Raw genomic sequence first — 15,671 nt, 5'->3', positions numbered from 1 at the left:
AAACTGAAATGACAAGTTAACATAATAGTATTATCTACTATAAATCAGCAAAATAAGTCCTCAATATTTGTTGTTCTTCCTCGAGCTGAATTACAGTCTTGCAATAATGTCTCAAGGACCGTCTGGGAGAACATTCACGAGCGATACGGAGACCACAGAGCTCAATAAATCCGCCATTGCCGAGCACTATTGGGAAAAACAACACCAGATCTCCCCTGACAACGCTGTCATCCTTGACCGGGCGCATAGATTCTGGGACCGCAAGTGGCTGGAAAGTCTGTGGATTGGATCCTATGGTAACAATAGTATAAACAGAGACAGGGGAGTTAGGCTTCACCCCCTTTTTGAGGCAGTGGTTTTGACAAGAGACAAACGTTTTAATTTTCCACGTATCCAGTCCACTTCCGGTTCCGGTACAAGTGAAAGGAATGCTGAGTATGCGCCTGGTCATCCACGTGTGCCGTGAACCTGGTATTTAAGGATGTGTCATTTAAGTCTCACTATTACTGAGGAAGGAGGAAGACACCTCCGAAAGCTCTAGTGTTTTTTATCGTCTTTTTATCGCTTTTATATTTATATTTTAATGCATTTTAACTTATTTACTTATTTTACTTTTGTTATAGTTTTTTTTTTTTTTTTTTTGTAAATGATTAAAAGTTTTTTGTAAATATTATTTTACAGTCTTTTCTATCATTTTATTTTATTTTATTTCATTATTCAGCCAGTCATAAACGGTTGGTGTGTGTGTTTAAAATTGGTAGTACAGTCTTGCAATGATCTAGCATAGAGTTAATCAACTTCCAGATATACGGCTGCCCAATTTCGTGGTACCACTCCCTTACAGTGCTCGCCTGCAGCCGAATCTTACTTGTTGGCTTCTTCTGAGCAATTTTAGATGACATTATGTACCAGAAATTTTCAGTAAGGTTCAAATCTGCACTGTTGCCAGGCCAGTCCAACACTGTAATGCCAGCATTTCTGAGGTATGACTGCATCTTAAGGGGGGAAAAACGAGGAAAAACAATGACATAAGAATGTTTTAAGCCTTGTGAGACAAGAAGACAAACACATCATTAAATCTAAATAGCACAAACTTACCAATTTTGCTGTGTGGCAAGGTGTTGAGTCCTGTTGAAAAATGCAGTTTTGGACGTCTGCGTGGTGATCCCAAATAACAGGTTTCAGGCACTCTTCCAAGCAAGCAGTGTAGGTTTCTGCATTCACTGTTCTGTTAATAAACTTAATTCGCCCCACCCCTTTGCTTGTTATGCATCCCCAGACCACCTGACCAGCGGGGAACTTTACAGTCGGTGTTATGTAGTCAGGATGGTATACCTCTGATTTTCGTCTTCTGACATATTGCTTCCTATCCGAGCCACGTAGGTTGAATTTCAATTTGTCACAAAAGATGACGGTGTCCCATTGCTCTTTTGTCCATGAAACACGCATTTTAGCTCAAGCAAGTCGCTTCTTCCTCATTTGTTGGGTGAACAAAGGCTTCTCTTCTTGGGCCGATAGGCATGCAGACCACTTTCTGAAAGACATCTTTGGATAGTTCGTGCACTTGTTACAACACCAGAGGCCATCTCAAAATCCAGTTTTTAGATCAGGATCAGGAGCATTAGCATGCCAATTATGAAGGCATAGCCGTTTCAAATATCGATCTTGGGAAGGCATAGTCACTCTCTTATGGCCTGATCCAGATCTTATCTTTACATCACCAGTTTCATGCTTTAATTTCAGCACCCAGGATACTGTTGACTGGTGGCAGCCTATTTTATCAGCTATAGCACATATAGAAACCTCTCTCTGGAACGGAGCAACAACTACACTTTTTTTTTTTTTTGGTTCAACTGAATATATGGAGCCATGCTTATACCTCCGCAAAACAGGATAATAATGAGCATGTATACCCTTCCAATGCCGTATTTATAGTAGCAGATGCAATACTTTACAATTACTGTCCGAGCAATAGAAGCATTATCTGATGCAGTATCTTTGCGACAAACAAAATGACTGTAATCAAACAATATCTTATACGTTTCACTATAAACATTACTTTTTTTATGATGATGCAATTTTTTTGCCTGCCATTGTATATCTACCATAGGCTTCTGTATCTCCTGATGATTTGTATGCATCCCATGCATTTTTCTTCTCTACCACGAGTCTCATTAGTTCATCCGATATCCATTTACATTATTTCTTAGTTGATATGAAAAGCCTAGTAGCTTCCAAGATTAATTCCTTGAATGCTTCCCATTTAGAATTTGCTGTTGGTAACATCATAAGTTGGTTGCACTGTACAGAATTTAATAACTGTCAGAGACCACTATACAATGGTCTCAGACAGTTTGAATAGATATGTGGAAGTGTGCCTTTAGCAGCAGATGGGTGATTGCTGGAACAAACTTCCTTCTGTTGTTATGAAATTTGATAGCTTAATAAATTCAAGAAAGAACTGGAAATATTATTGGAAGGAATGAGTAGGTGAAATGGGAAGTGTCTTTTTTTTTTTTTTCTTTTTTGGCTGATGCTGCATAAGCTTGCTTTCTTGCATCATTTGCCACTACTAATGCTAATTACCAACACAGAAGGCCTCTTTCATTCTTTAGAGAAATCTTCTTGAATTTGTAATGAGGTTCCTTAAATTATATTATGGGCCATATAATGAAGTGTGGAATGAGGAAAATTGAGCAGTTCTCTTTTTGATCTACATAGAGACTTGTTAGAGATTTTTCACCCTATATTTTTTACTTTATCTGCAGATAGCATAAAATAACCTACAGAACACAAAAATTAACCTCAACAATGAAAAGCACAATTGAAACCCAGATTTTCTGTTGACTGTTATATATTGCGCTTTTATTTCAAAAATACTGCCAGCTATTTTTAAAACTGTGGAGCCCATCAATGGATTTCCTATTGTGTTAGCGGAATCACAATATATGTTCTAATCTTCATTTGAACTAGCAAAGTGGAATGTGTTTCCATGAACTACTATACACTAATTACCATTAGCTGGAATTCTAAATAGAACTAAAGGAGTAGACAACAACCCTTATGATTAAAATAATGTGCATTTTTTTACTGTTACATGATCATTATAATCTCTAAACCCCAGAATAATGCTTTAGCTCCCTACATCTTTAGAAAATCCTGACACCACCCTTATGTATATGTGATATATAAACAACTTAGAAGTCCAATAACTGAAGAAATAGCTGATTAATTAAACAACTTTAACAGTATTAACTGTTAACACTATATATATACAGGGTGATTCACTACCAGTGCGACAAACTTGCAGGAGGTGTAGGGGGCACAAAGACGAATCGGAATCACATAGCATTGCAAGGTCCGAAATGCCTTTGTCATGCGGTAGAGGACGTTGAACGGGAGGTCGCGTGAACAGCGATCCCACTGGAAGTCAGCATTTGCGAACCGTTTCTGTTGAAGAAACCAAGTAGCAAAAGTCCTCCGGAGTGGATAATCTGCAGGCTCCAATGATTGAACACTTTGCAGATGGTATGAACTTATTTGGTTTGTTGACAGTATCCTCCATACAGTGGATTGGGAAATACCCAATCGTTGGCCTATTGCTCGAGTACTCGTACTCTGATTGCCTTCTGCAAGATGTAGGACATTCTCCTCATTGTTTGGCGTCCTCGTCGTTCGCTCTCGATTCATGGTACCTCTCATGAAACAACCAGTCTCACGTAACCTTCTGTGTACACGTGCGAAAATCATATGATGAGGAGCACGCCTGTGCGTGAAACGTTCCTGGTACAAGCACACAGCGGCGCACCCATTACAGTCTGCAGCTCCATATGCGAGGTGCATGTCGGCCAGTTCAACGTTTGAATACTCGTCCATCTCCTACTGCCTCGGGAACCGGTTTGCAAATGCTGACTTCCAGCGGGATTGCTGTTCACGTGACCTCCCGTTCAACGTCCTCTACCGCATGACGAAGGCATTTCGGACCCTGCAATGCTATGTGATTCCGATTCATCTTTGTGCCCCCTACACCTCCTGCAAGTTTGTTGCACTGGAAGTGAATCACCCTGTATACACTGAGTGATCACTGAATTATGACCACCCCTATGAAAACTGAATGCAACCAATTGACCACGTGAGGTACGAGAGTGCAGAGTTAGTCAACCTATGTAGCATAGATAAGGTGTCAGTGGTTCAGTAGGTAGTAATATTCCGAGCATGATGGGTAAAAGGAAGGATTATAAAGGACAGATTGTGGGTGCTCATGAGCTGGTAACTCGATTTCCCAAACGGCTAAACTGGTGGGGTGTTTGAGAGCCACCATAGTTAAAGTGTACCAGGACCGGCGTCAAAATGGTCAAACAATGACCCAACGGCAAAACTGCAAAGGTCAGCGAAAGGTTGATGTTAGAGGTGAGTGCCGGGTCCGCCGACTCGTACAGGTGAACAGCGTAGCACTGTTGAAGAGTTTACTTCCCAATATAACATGGGCCAACCCGGAACAATATCTTGCATGACCATGCATCGCACACTCGCACGTATGGGCTATACCAGCAGATGACCCCTACAGCATCCTCTCCTAACCAAGGTTCATCAGTATAAAAGACTCGCCTGGTGCAAAGAGCATGTAAGTTGGACGTTAGAAGACTGGAAGAAGGTGTACTGCTCGGATGAGTCATGTTGTTTACTCCACACCATGTATGGTCGTGTACGGATTTGGCGTCAACAACATGAGGCTCTTGATCCATCATGCATGGTATCAAAAGTGCAGGCCGGTGGAGGCGGTTGTATGGTGTGGGACATGTTTCAATGGCAGGAACATGGACCCCTGGTGCATGTGGAACAACATATCAGTGGTCTCCGCTATCGTCAACTTGCTGACTGTGTACACTCTGCTATGTTACACTTTTTCCTGAATGGCGATGGCGTCTTCCGAGATGACAATGTGCCGAGCCATCGGGCACTTGTTGTACAGGAATGGTTTGAGGAACACAGTAAGACTTCCAGCATACTGATTGGCCTCCAAACTCCCCCAATATCAATCCAATAGAGCACTTTTTTTTTTTTTTTTTTTTTTGGTAGTTGTTGGCGCATCGGCTTCTGTGGCCATAATGCACCTCCCGAGGTTTTTGCAGTACTCTGATCCAAGTCCGAGGCAGGATTCGAACCTGCGACCTTTGGGTTGCCAGGCAGGCACTTTACCCACCCTAGAGCACTTGTGGGACATTATGGAAAGGCATATCAGGTGTCTGGATACACCAGTCACCTTCATACCTGCATTGCGGACAGCATTACACACAGCTTGGTTGGTCATACCTAACGAATGCTTCCAACATCTTGTTGAATTAATGCCACATCGGATAGCTGCTGTACTGAGGGCAAAAGGAGGACCCACAAAGTATTAGGTAGGTGTTCATAATTCAGTGATCACTCAAAAATATTATATATATATAATTTTTTTTTGGATACTCTGTATAGCTTGAAAATTGAGAGGAATTGTTTGTCAAATTAATCTATATTTTTAGGTTATAGGAGGAACTAATAATATTTAAAATATGAACTAACCTCAACACCATTTAAAAAATTCCCTACAGATAGAAGAATGGACAAAATTGTTCGGAATGTCTTATTATTTTCTACTTCAGTAACTGCTTGTTTTAGGTCCATCAGAGGCTCTGCCACTTCCTATATATCAAAAGAATTTTATGATGATAAACATATAACATGAGCATATTTAAAAACTGAATCATTTTAAGTACATTATGAATAGGAATATTAAAATACTTGAAAAAACACAAAAGGATATATGGTTGGGCTGATTACACAGCATAATGTGATAAAAATTCATGCAACCAAGTGAAAATTTATCATTGGTAACTTAACAGAATTTGATTCTAATTGCTGGAAAGTAGCATTGGTAATTAGCCATAATTACTAATGCTGCAATGGCATTAAGATAAACTAACTGCAGCTCCACTGAAGAGTACTTTAAAAATTCCTCTAGTCTGTGACAGAACTCAAACCTAGACTTATCCAAAAAAAATGGCAAAACCAATCTGCCATAGAGGACTTTCTCTTTTCTTACCACAAACAGAAGCTATTCTTGTCAATTTATTTAACTTATTTAAATAACTCTTACACACCGCAAATTCACACAAACATTCATTCAACAGCAAGTTGAGAAGTCAGGTTTCTCAATTAACCTGGGAGTGCATGTGGCAGTAAAAATGGCCTGATGAGTCTTGAAAGAAGTACAACTTAGAAACATGTGTATACACAGCCCCCCCCCATTACCATTCAAGAGCATTTCCATCTAAAATGTACTGAGGGTTTTTTTTTTTTTTTTTTGAAGATTTTACCCGGGCACTAAACAAACATGTTTAATATTTCCAGTATTTGTCATTTTACATAAAGTAGAGAAAACAGGTTCTAATTAAGATAGTACTTGAAAATTAATTGCAAAGAAAATTCTTGCGTTTTTGTGAAAACTGTTCATCTGAGTTTGATTGCTGTAATTAAATTTTTAAATTGCTTTTTTAATGCAAATGAATGCCACCTTATTTACTACTTACTTCAGTTTTAATGCCTGTCCCATACATATATTATGTGAGTTACAACTTTATGTAAATAACACTTTCAATGCCGACTTTTCTGATAATCTTCTTGGCCCAGGATTGAAAACAAGAGAATTGAGTCAATCTGGATTGAAAGGGGCAGAGACATTTTTGGGGTTTCTTCTCACTATGACTGAATTAATAAGCTTCCAGTTATGGTTGCTTAGCCAAAATATCTAGTTTTTCTTTGATCAAATTGGAAGAACAAGTTCTAAAAGTGGATTAAAAATCAGAAGTTGTGTATTTGCATGAGCAAGCTGTGCATGTATTAATGGTAAATACATGTATTGTGTGAGGTAGTTTTTACTCTAAATGTGTCACTACCACAAGTTTTTACATGTATACTCTTGAGTTAAATAACAGAACCACATTCTAACAATGAAATAATACAAAAACACAGCAAACAACAATTGGACTTGAGTATTTAGCAACCAGAAGCAGATGGCAGAGATGACTCTATTATGATCTATTTAAATTTTGAATACTCAAATGAATATTTCATGCTTAAATAAATATAGAACTCATAATGTTCACAAACATAATTTCCAGATTGTCCATATTAACTATATTTTTTGTAGTTTACATAGTATAGCCTACTGTCATGTAGGATTGCCTACATGACAGTAGGCTATACTATGTAAAGGCATAGCTACACTTGGCCTGCAAAATGGACATCCCTGGTTTAAACAAAGAACAGAGTTTAAGGTGGAATCAGAAATAAAAGATTTCATCCCCACAAGGACAATCTTATTGATAACATCTGGACAAATGTTAGGATCAGAAGTTTTATGCTAAATGCACATGACCCAGAATGGTTCCCAATTACTCATTCCTGCCCTGTGTGTGAAAATTGATCCTGAATTTCAACGAGACAGGGTCAGAGTTCAAACACACTGGACCTTCACAGGGAAATTATAATTAGCATTAGTACAGGCATATGATGCAAGAAAGCAAGCTTATGCAGCATCAGCCAAAAAAAAAAAAAAAAAAACCACTTCCACTTCAACCCTCCTCCATTCGTTCGAAATACCTGTCCAGCTGAGCCTTAAATTTATTTAGGCTATCAACTTCCACGACAATGGATGGAAGTCTGTTCCAGCAACCAACTACCCGCTGGCTAAAGGCAAATTTCCGCACTATCCAATTCTGTCTATCCTACATCTGTCTTTCCTCAGTTTGAATTTATGCCCTCTCAGATGATTATTCTGAGCAAGAGGAAGAATCACATCAGCATTGAGCATGCTCAAACCAATCAAGGCTTTATACACCTCTATCAGATCACCTCGCTGGTGCCTAGTCTCCAGACACTGTAATTTGCAAAACTTAAGCCTTTCTTCGTAAGAGTACCCCTTTGTTATATTCACTAAATTTTTGCCCTTCTCTGTACTCATTCCAGCAGATCCACATCCTTCTTGAAATGAGGCCTCCAGATCTGTATACAGTACTCAAGGTGTGGCCTGACCATTGCCTTATACAAGGGAATAATCACCTCCCTATCCCTGCTAGAAAAATGTGTCTTGTACTGCTGAGAGAACTTCATATCTGCCTGCAAAATTACCCCCAGGTCCTTTTCATTCTCTACCACTTTCAGTGTAATACCACAGAGTTGATACGTTGCTCTGGTGTTGCTGTTTCCCATATGTAGTACTTTACATTTGTCAATGTTAAACTTCATTTGCCACCTCTCAGTCCATCTGCTCAACCTTTCCAGATTCTGTTCCAGCAGCATAATGTCAGTAGTGTCCTTGACAACCCTGCCAACTTTGTATCATCTGCAAACTTAAACATTAAGCTTGATATACCATCATCAATATCATTTATAAATACAGAAAACAATAATTGACTCAACACTGAACCCTGAGGGACTTCACTAATAACATTAGTCAGACGATGAGCAGTGTCCATTGATTACCACTCTCTGTCTTCTCCCCCTCAACCACCACTTTATCCATAGCAGCAATTTGCCTCTAATGCCACACTGCTCCAACTTGTGCAGCAGTCTTCCATGTGCAACAGTATCAAAAGCCTTTCTAAGATCCAAGTATATAATATCAAAGTTATTCCCTGCATCCAGTTCTTTTGTGACTACATCATAGTATCCCATCGAATTGGTCAGGCAAGACTTCCCCTTAACAAAACCATGCTGTGTCCGAGCTATAACTGAAGTCTTGTCTAGATGATACTGCAGTGCTTCTTTAACCAGCGCCTCCATTAATTTTCCTGGAACAGAAGTTCCAGGAAAATTAATGGAGGTCTATAATTAACTCACAGGTCTATAATTACTTGTGTCAGCCTTTGATCCTCCTTTGTGAATTAGGGTCACATTTGCACATCTCCAGTCTGTGGGTACCTCCCCTGAGTCCAAGGAAGCTCTCATAATTATGGCTAAGGGGTTGCTTACTTCCTTTGCTGCCTCCTTTAATATAACTGGATAGATCCCATCCACCCCAGGTGCCTTTCTTGTGTTTATCTTCAACAATTTCTCCTCGACTTTACTCTCAGTTATTACAAGATTCTCTAGCTTACTGCCAGAGTTGAATGTTATTCAACTCTGGCAGTAAGTTATTCAGCGAGGATTCAACTCTGGCATTCCCCCTCGCTGAATAACTCCTCATGTGTGAATGTCGATGTAAAATATTCATTTAGTTTGTTAGCTACCTGAGCAGGATCATCAGCAGTTGACCCATCGATATCAAGTGGACTAATCTGATTCTTTGCTGGTTTTCTTTACATCCCTTGCCAAAGATTTCTAGTAATCTGCCCTTGCCTGCCTAACCTCCTTTGTAACTTGGTTACAGATCAACTTGTATCTGTCATAGGCTTCTGTGTCACATGTTAATTTTTATGTATCCCATGCATTTTTCTTCTCTGTCATATGTCTCATTAGTTCATCTGACATCCATTTAGGCCTAATCCTTGAACAATATTTCTTAGTTGGTACGTAAAGCCTAGTAGCTTCCCATTTTGAATTTGCTGTTGGTAACATCTTCAATTGGTCCCACTGTATAGAATTTAAATACTGTCTCAGACCATCGTAGTTGCCTTTATGAAAGCAATAACCCTTCCCTTTACCCTTGATGGTAGTTACCTCTTTGAATAAATCCCACTTAAGCACACTGTGATCACTGCCACCTAGTGGTTCCTTTATCTGCAGATTGTTAATGCATAAAGAATCACTACTGATAATCAAGAGTATTACTCCCTCTAGTTGCCTCCCGAACATGCTGATGTAGAAAACAATCATCCAATAAATCCACAAAAGCCTTGCTAGTGTGTGAGTGACCAACCCACAAATTCCAGTCAATATCTGGGAAATTAAAATCCCCCATTATAAGACTCTCTGATGTACTGGCCCACTCTATTTCCCTGTGCAGCTTCCCATTATACTCATCAGAGTCATTAGGCCTATAGCACACTCCTACTCTCAATTTTGATCTTCCAGTGCTTATGTCACACCAAACTGACTTGACACTGCACTGTCCAGCTATGTCAACTGGCTTCACTTCCTTGGATTTTATGTGTTTCTTAACTAATAGCATACCCCCTCCTCCCTTCCTATCCTGTCTAACCTTTCTGTAGACGTTGTACTCCCCAAATTCTAGTTCTGCATTCCTTATATCTGTGTGACACCACGTCTCTGATATCCCAACAATATCCGCCTCTGATGCTTTGAGCAATACCTCAAATTCATCAAATTTATTTACCAAACTCCTAGCATTGGTGTACACGCAAGTATACATGCACCTGTTTCTATTCTTAGTTACCCTAACACAGCCCATGTATTTACTTGTTCCACTCTGATTCCCAGCAGTCCTGGAAATTCACATTGCCTTGCTTTCCAGGCTGCTGCTCAATTGCATTTCAATAGAAGTAGTGAAAGAATCACTTTTACCTCTGCCAGTGGCTACTGTTAATCTATTAGTCCGTATATCCCCCCCCAAGCTAGCAGTTTTCCCGACCTACCTAACTCTGCCTCGCTCGCATAAGCAAATATTCTTGCACCCTTTCTATTTAAGTGTATCCCATCAATGTAGAAGCAGTCTCTCCTGTTAATCCTTTTGTATAAGGCAGTGGTTGGGTCACACCTTGAGTACTGCATACAGGTCTGGAAGCCTCATTTTAGGAAGGATGTAGAATTGCTAGAACGAGTACAGAGAAGAGCAACAAGACTGGCAAAGGGAACAAAGGGGTGCTCTTATGAAGAAAGGCTTATGTTCTGCAAATTGCAGCTTCTGGAGACTAGGCACCAGTGAGGTGATCTGATTGAGGTGTATAAGGCCTTAAATGCATTGGATTCTTCCTCTTGCTCAGATTACGAACCTGAGGGAGCATAGATTCAAAATAAGGAAAGGCAGTTGTAGAATTGGTATGCACAAACTTTGCCTTTAGCCAGCAGGTAGTCGATTGCTGGAACAAACTTCCATCTGTTGTTGTGGAAGTTGATAGCTTATCAATACTGAACTACAAAAAAATTTGGAATGAATAAAATATTTAATAAGAAAATTTTTGATTCTTAATGATTCAGTGGATTAGAGTTGCTTTACATATAAATAGTACTCTCTGTTACAGTGTGGAATGTATTATCATTATAATTTCACTTTTTCTTTCCTTTTTTTTTAATTTAATAATAAATATTTGGAAAATGTTTTATTTGTTGAATTATAACTTGTTGTCAAGAAATTTATTAATTTTCTTAACAAGTTTATTTATTGAAACAAAATTTTTTGATGAATACATTGTATAGTATTGTATTATTCAAATAATAACTGATTTTCATGCAGTAAATAGGCAGCCACACATGAATAGTTTTTCTTCAGATCTGGACCATCACTGTTTTAATACTTGTAGTAATTTCTTGGTAAATAATTATTTTTTGAAACTGTAAAAATAAAAATTTAAATGAAAATTTTTTTTTGTTTATATCAGGCCACACAGGAGCAGTTTTATCAGTGATTTCATCCTGCAGATCTAGACTGGGGCAGTTCAGGTCTGTGGGAAAACTGCTTGTGTGTGTGTACCAACTGTTATAGGCAAATTTGTTTATGTAATTATTTCAAGTTTACAGTTTAGTTCAACATGGGAATAAATAATAATAATTTATTATTATTTTTTTATTTTTTTCATTGAAAAATGTTAATATCAAAATGTTTTCGGAATTAATTTATAGTGCTGGAATAATGTCAAAGTTTCGTGCAGTAAGCGTTCCTGCAAATTTAGATTTCATAACAGTTAATAATACAATGTTTCTATTTCGTGGTATAGCCTATTTTTAAAGCATAATAAATCAACTTTTTGTTTCATTAAACTAGTGAGTATTTCTAGCATTGCATTTAATAAAAATTGAATTATTACTAAAAAATAACAAATAATAAACTTAATAAATACTACAATTCATAAAAGATCAAACATAAAGCTTATAGAGCAAGGTGGTGCACTTGCATCACCTTGCACCATGCTGCCGGCACCCATGTCAGGCATAATACTTGATGCAGCATAACCCAGGGAACAATCAGGTTTCTGAAGCAACTTCAGTACAAAGGATCACATCCAAACAGTACAGAAGGTTATAGAGTGGCACAATGAATATAACCTTCCATTATGCATAGCCTTCATCAACAAAAAAAAAAATCATTCAACTCAGTCACAAAATAAGCAACAATCAATGTCCTAATCAGCAAAGGTGTAGACAGAGCTTAAGTCAACATTTTCCAATTAATATATGGAAAGGTGACTGCATCAATATAGATTAACAATGATAAAGTTAAGATCAACGTAGAAAAAGGCAGGCTGATAAAGAGACACAGTCTCCCCAAACTTTAAATTGGGATAATAAAGGACTCAACATAAATGGAGATTACCTGAATCGCTTACAATTTGCAGATGATATCATCCTCTTTGTGAATGATCCAAAAGCATTGCAGTAAAACATTACAGAACTGCTGCATGAAAGAAAGAAGTTCAATTTGTAGATGAATATCAAGAAAATACAGGTGATGTTCAACAAATTTACCAGACCAAAGAAAATCATGGCCGATGGACAAGAACTAGAAGAAGTGGAAAGGTATGTTTATCTTACTCTTTGCCTTACCTTACTATTTACCTTACTTTACATAAGGTAAACATAAGGGATGTTTACCATATGTTTACTGAAACTGATGGACAAGAACTAGAAGAAGTGGAAAGGTATGTTTACCTTGGACAAGAAATGTCAACAGATGGAAATATCTTGGTGGAAACTGAATGACACATAAAATTGGAATGGCATGATTAACTTGCCAATGTCTCAAACAAAGAAAAGTTTTTGATCAATGTATCCTCGATGTCCTAATGCATGGTTGTAAACCATGGACATTGAATGCCAAAGATTTACAAAGATTGAAGGTAACACAGAGAAGTATGGAATGCCGAATTTTGAAAATAAGCAAAAATACATGTGCATGTATTCGCCAATAAACCAAGGTCTGTAATATCATTGAAAGAACAAAACACTTAAAATATAAATGGGCAGGTCACATATCAGAAGAACTGATGATACATAAACCAAACAAATTTTGGAATGGATATTGCTTGACTCTAAATACCCAAGAAAAAGACCAAAGATGAGGTGGATTGATGAAATTGTGAAATTTGTTGGTGTACAATGGCAACAGAAAGCACAAGGCCACAGTTGCTAGAAACTTGTTGAGGAAGCCTTAATCCTGCAGTGGATAGAAAATGGCTGAAGATGATGATGAGATACATGTTAGACATACATACAATTCATGTTATATATGTGTCTGCTTATTCTTATTTTTATTATTTTTTAAAATTCAGTCAGCCATAGTTCTGTCATCATTCAAAATCAAACATATTTATGACTTTTCCTATTTTCTTATTTTACAAGTGTGTATGTGTGTGCATGTGTGTTCAATATTTTTAATTTGTCAGAGATATATATATATAAATTGGCCAACTTGAATTATTCATAATTTGTGACTTTTTTTGTAAAATCATGTGATGTTTTGATGTTGATGTACTGCAATCATGATGATTACAATTACAAAGTTAAAAATTGTAGTGGGATTAATAATATGCCTTTAATAATGTGATCCTTAAAGGATACTTTAATAATGTGATCCTTAAAGGATATATTATTAATGCAGATGGATACTTGTTCTTTCACTGCATTCTTGGCATTCGTACTAGGATTTAATTTAAGAATTTTCATTGGCTTTTAAACTAAATTACTTAATTTAATTTAAAAGCCATACATTTTGGACTCTACTTCAAACCCTTTTACTGTGACAAAATATGTATTAAACTAATTAATCTTTCCATGTGAACAAAGGGCAAAGAGGTGCTAAACTGACTTTTATATAGCATCTTACCAAGACACTATAAACAAGACTATGAGCTAATTTTCATCATTAATATTACAGTGGGTGAGACAGGGTGCTATGTAAAAGCAATTAGCTTAACATCTCTTCAAAACATAAATCTATGGTAAAAGTTTAATCAGTTTAAACTAAATTTTGCCACAGCAGAAGGGCTTAAGTAGAGTGATAAATATATGACTCTCACATTTAATTAAATTCCTAAATTAAATCCCAGTATTTAACCAGTACACCAGTGTCCTTTTTTCAAATAAGAGGACTGTCAGTACTTTATTCACTATATTTTATGAGTTTTGACCAAATAAAGAAGGATACCTATTGTAGCTGAAAGTGGAGATCAGTTTAATCAGACTGGAGTATAGGCAATTAACATATAATCCTAATACAGTACAGACAGTGTTGTTGAAAGAATCTGTAGTAATATTAATAATGGAAAACTAGGGGGCTTCCCCCTGTTTGCTTTGCTCGCCCACCCTGCACATGTTTTTGTATGTAAAATGTAGAGGTAAACGGAGTAAGTCAAATCTTTTCTACTGTAAAAGACACACCTGTCAAAACGCACTGGTAGATATCTAATCAGGAAATAACCTATGTAATTATTTACCTGTGCATTTGTAGTGCGCAGCATTCTCAAGGTTGAATAAATATCATGGTAAAACTACCATATTTCGACAAATGGACATGAACAAGGCAGTGATTGGCAGGAGCCACGGCTTTCTCCACCCACTGTGCTCCTAGGTTGATATGCCTAGGGTGTTTTTCCCTACATTTGCTGCTGTTTTTAAATTGGGAACTCGTTTTCCCATTTTAAAACAGCGGGATGAGAGCTAACACCCTACCCAAGCTAAGCCCCTCCTCCTCGACAACACAAAACAATCAGAAAAGAGAGGTGCCAGCACCTGTCAATTATCGCCATCTATGTAAATAATGTAATTATTTACCTATGTAAACTTTTCCTAAGTAAATAATTACTTAGGCAAAGTGACCTATGCTTCGGGTTCCATAATACATGAGGAATATTGTTGCATCCAAAAGAGCAGGACTAAAATATTTAACTGAAATTTTACAAACTATACAAATATTTATATTTACAAAATACTAAACTATAGTATTTACAAATATACAATATTCATTAATATACAAAAATTGTTACAATGGAACATCAAATATTAGACAGTGAATCACGTGTACGAGGTTTGTGAACGTTATAGAGGCAGTTGTCAATAATTAATTGCATTGGTAGTGATGTAAATGTCTTGCTCTCTTCTCCCATTGGCTCAAATAAATATCACTAGGAGGAAAACTTTTTTAATGTATAGATAGATGAGGTAAGAAAGCATATAGCATCAACCAAAAAAAAAAAAAAAAAAAAAAGAAAAGAAAAAAAATAGAAAAAACAAACCCAATTCTTTCCATATCATCTCTGTATCATCTCCAACAGTTTTTCCAGTTCTATCTTGAATTTATTCAAAATACCTATCTATACAACACCAGATGGAAGTTTATTCTAACAATCAACTACCTACTAGCTGAAGAAAAATTTCAGCACATTTATCCTGCAACCATATTTCGCAATTTGAATTTGTGCTACCTCATGTGTGCAGTCTCGGCAAGAGGAAGAATTCATTAGCATTAGTAGAGGCATACGATGCAAGAAAGCAAGCTTATTCAGCATCAGCCCAAAAAA

At 37.3% G+C, this 15,671-nt stretch overlaps 1 protein-coding gene across 2 annotated transcripts in view; it reads right to left on the bottom strand.

Annotated features, from left to right (window-relative positions):
- LOC150080881 (uncharacterized) overlaps positions 1 to 15,671 on the bottom strand; it is a 597,772-nt gene that overhangs the window by 184,886 nt on the left and 397,215 nt on the right. For both annotated transcript variants that reach the window (XR_016547378.1, XM_090381140.1), the window contains exon 19: positions 5,563 to 5,682. Coding sequence is in view for 1 of the 2 variants with exons in the window: in XM_090381140.1 (XP_090237266.1) it covers positions 5,563 to 5,682 (120 nt within the window). In the remaining variant the exon portion in view is untranslated. The remainder of the gene's footprint in view (positions 1 to 5,562; positions 5,683 to 15,671) is intronic.

The sequence above is a fragment of the Mastigoproctus giganteus genome, chromosome 9 (genome assembly GCF_048544385.1).
Source record: "Mastigoproctus giganteus isolate SK-2022 chromosome 9, ASM4854438v1, whole genome shotgun sequence".
Lineage (NCBI taxonomy): Eukaryota > Metazoa > Arthropoda > Arachnida > Uropygi > Thelyphonidae > Mastigoproctus > Mastigoproctus giganteus.
Note: the sequence above shows the minus strand (reverse complement) of the source record. Positions and strands in the feature narration are given on the sequence as shown.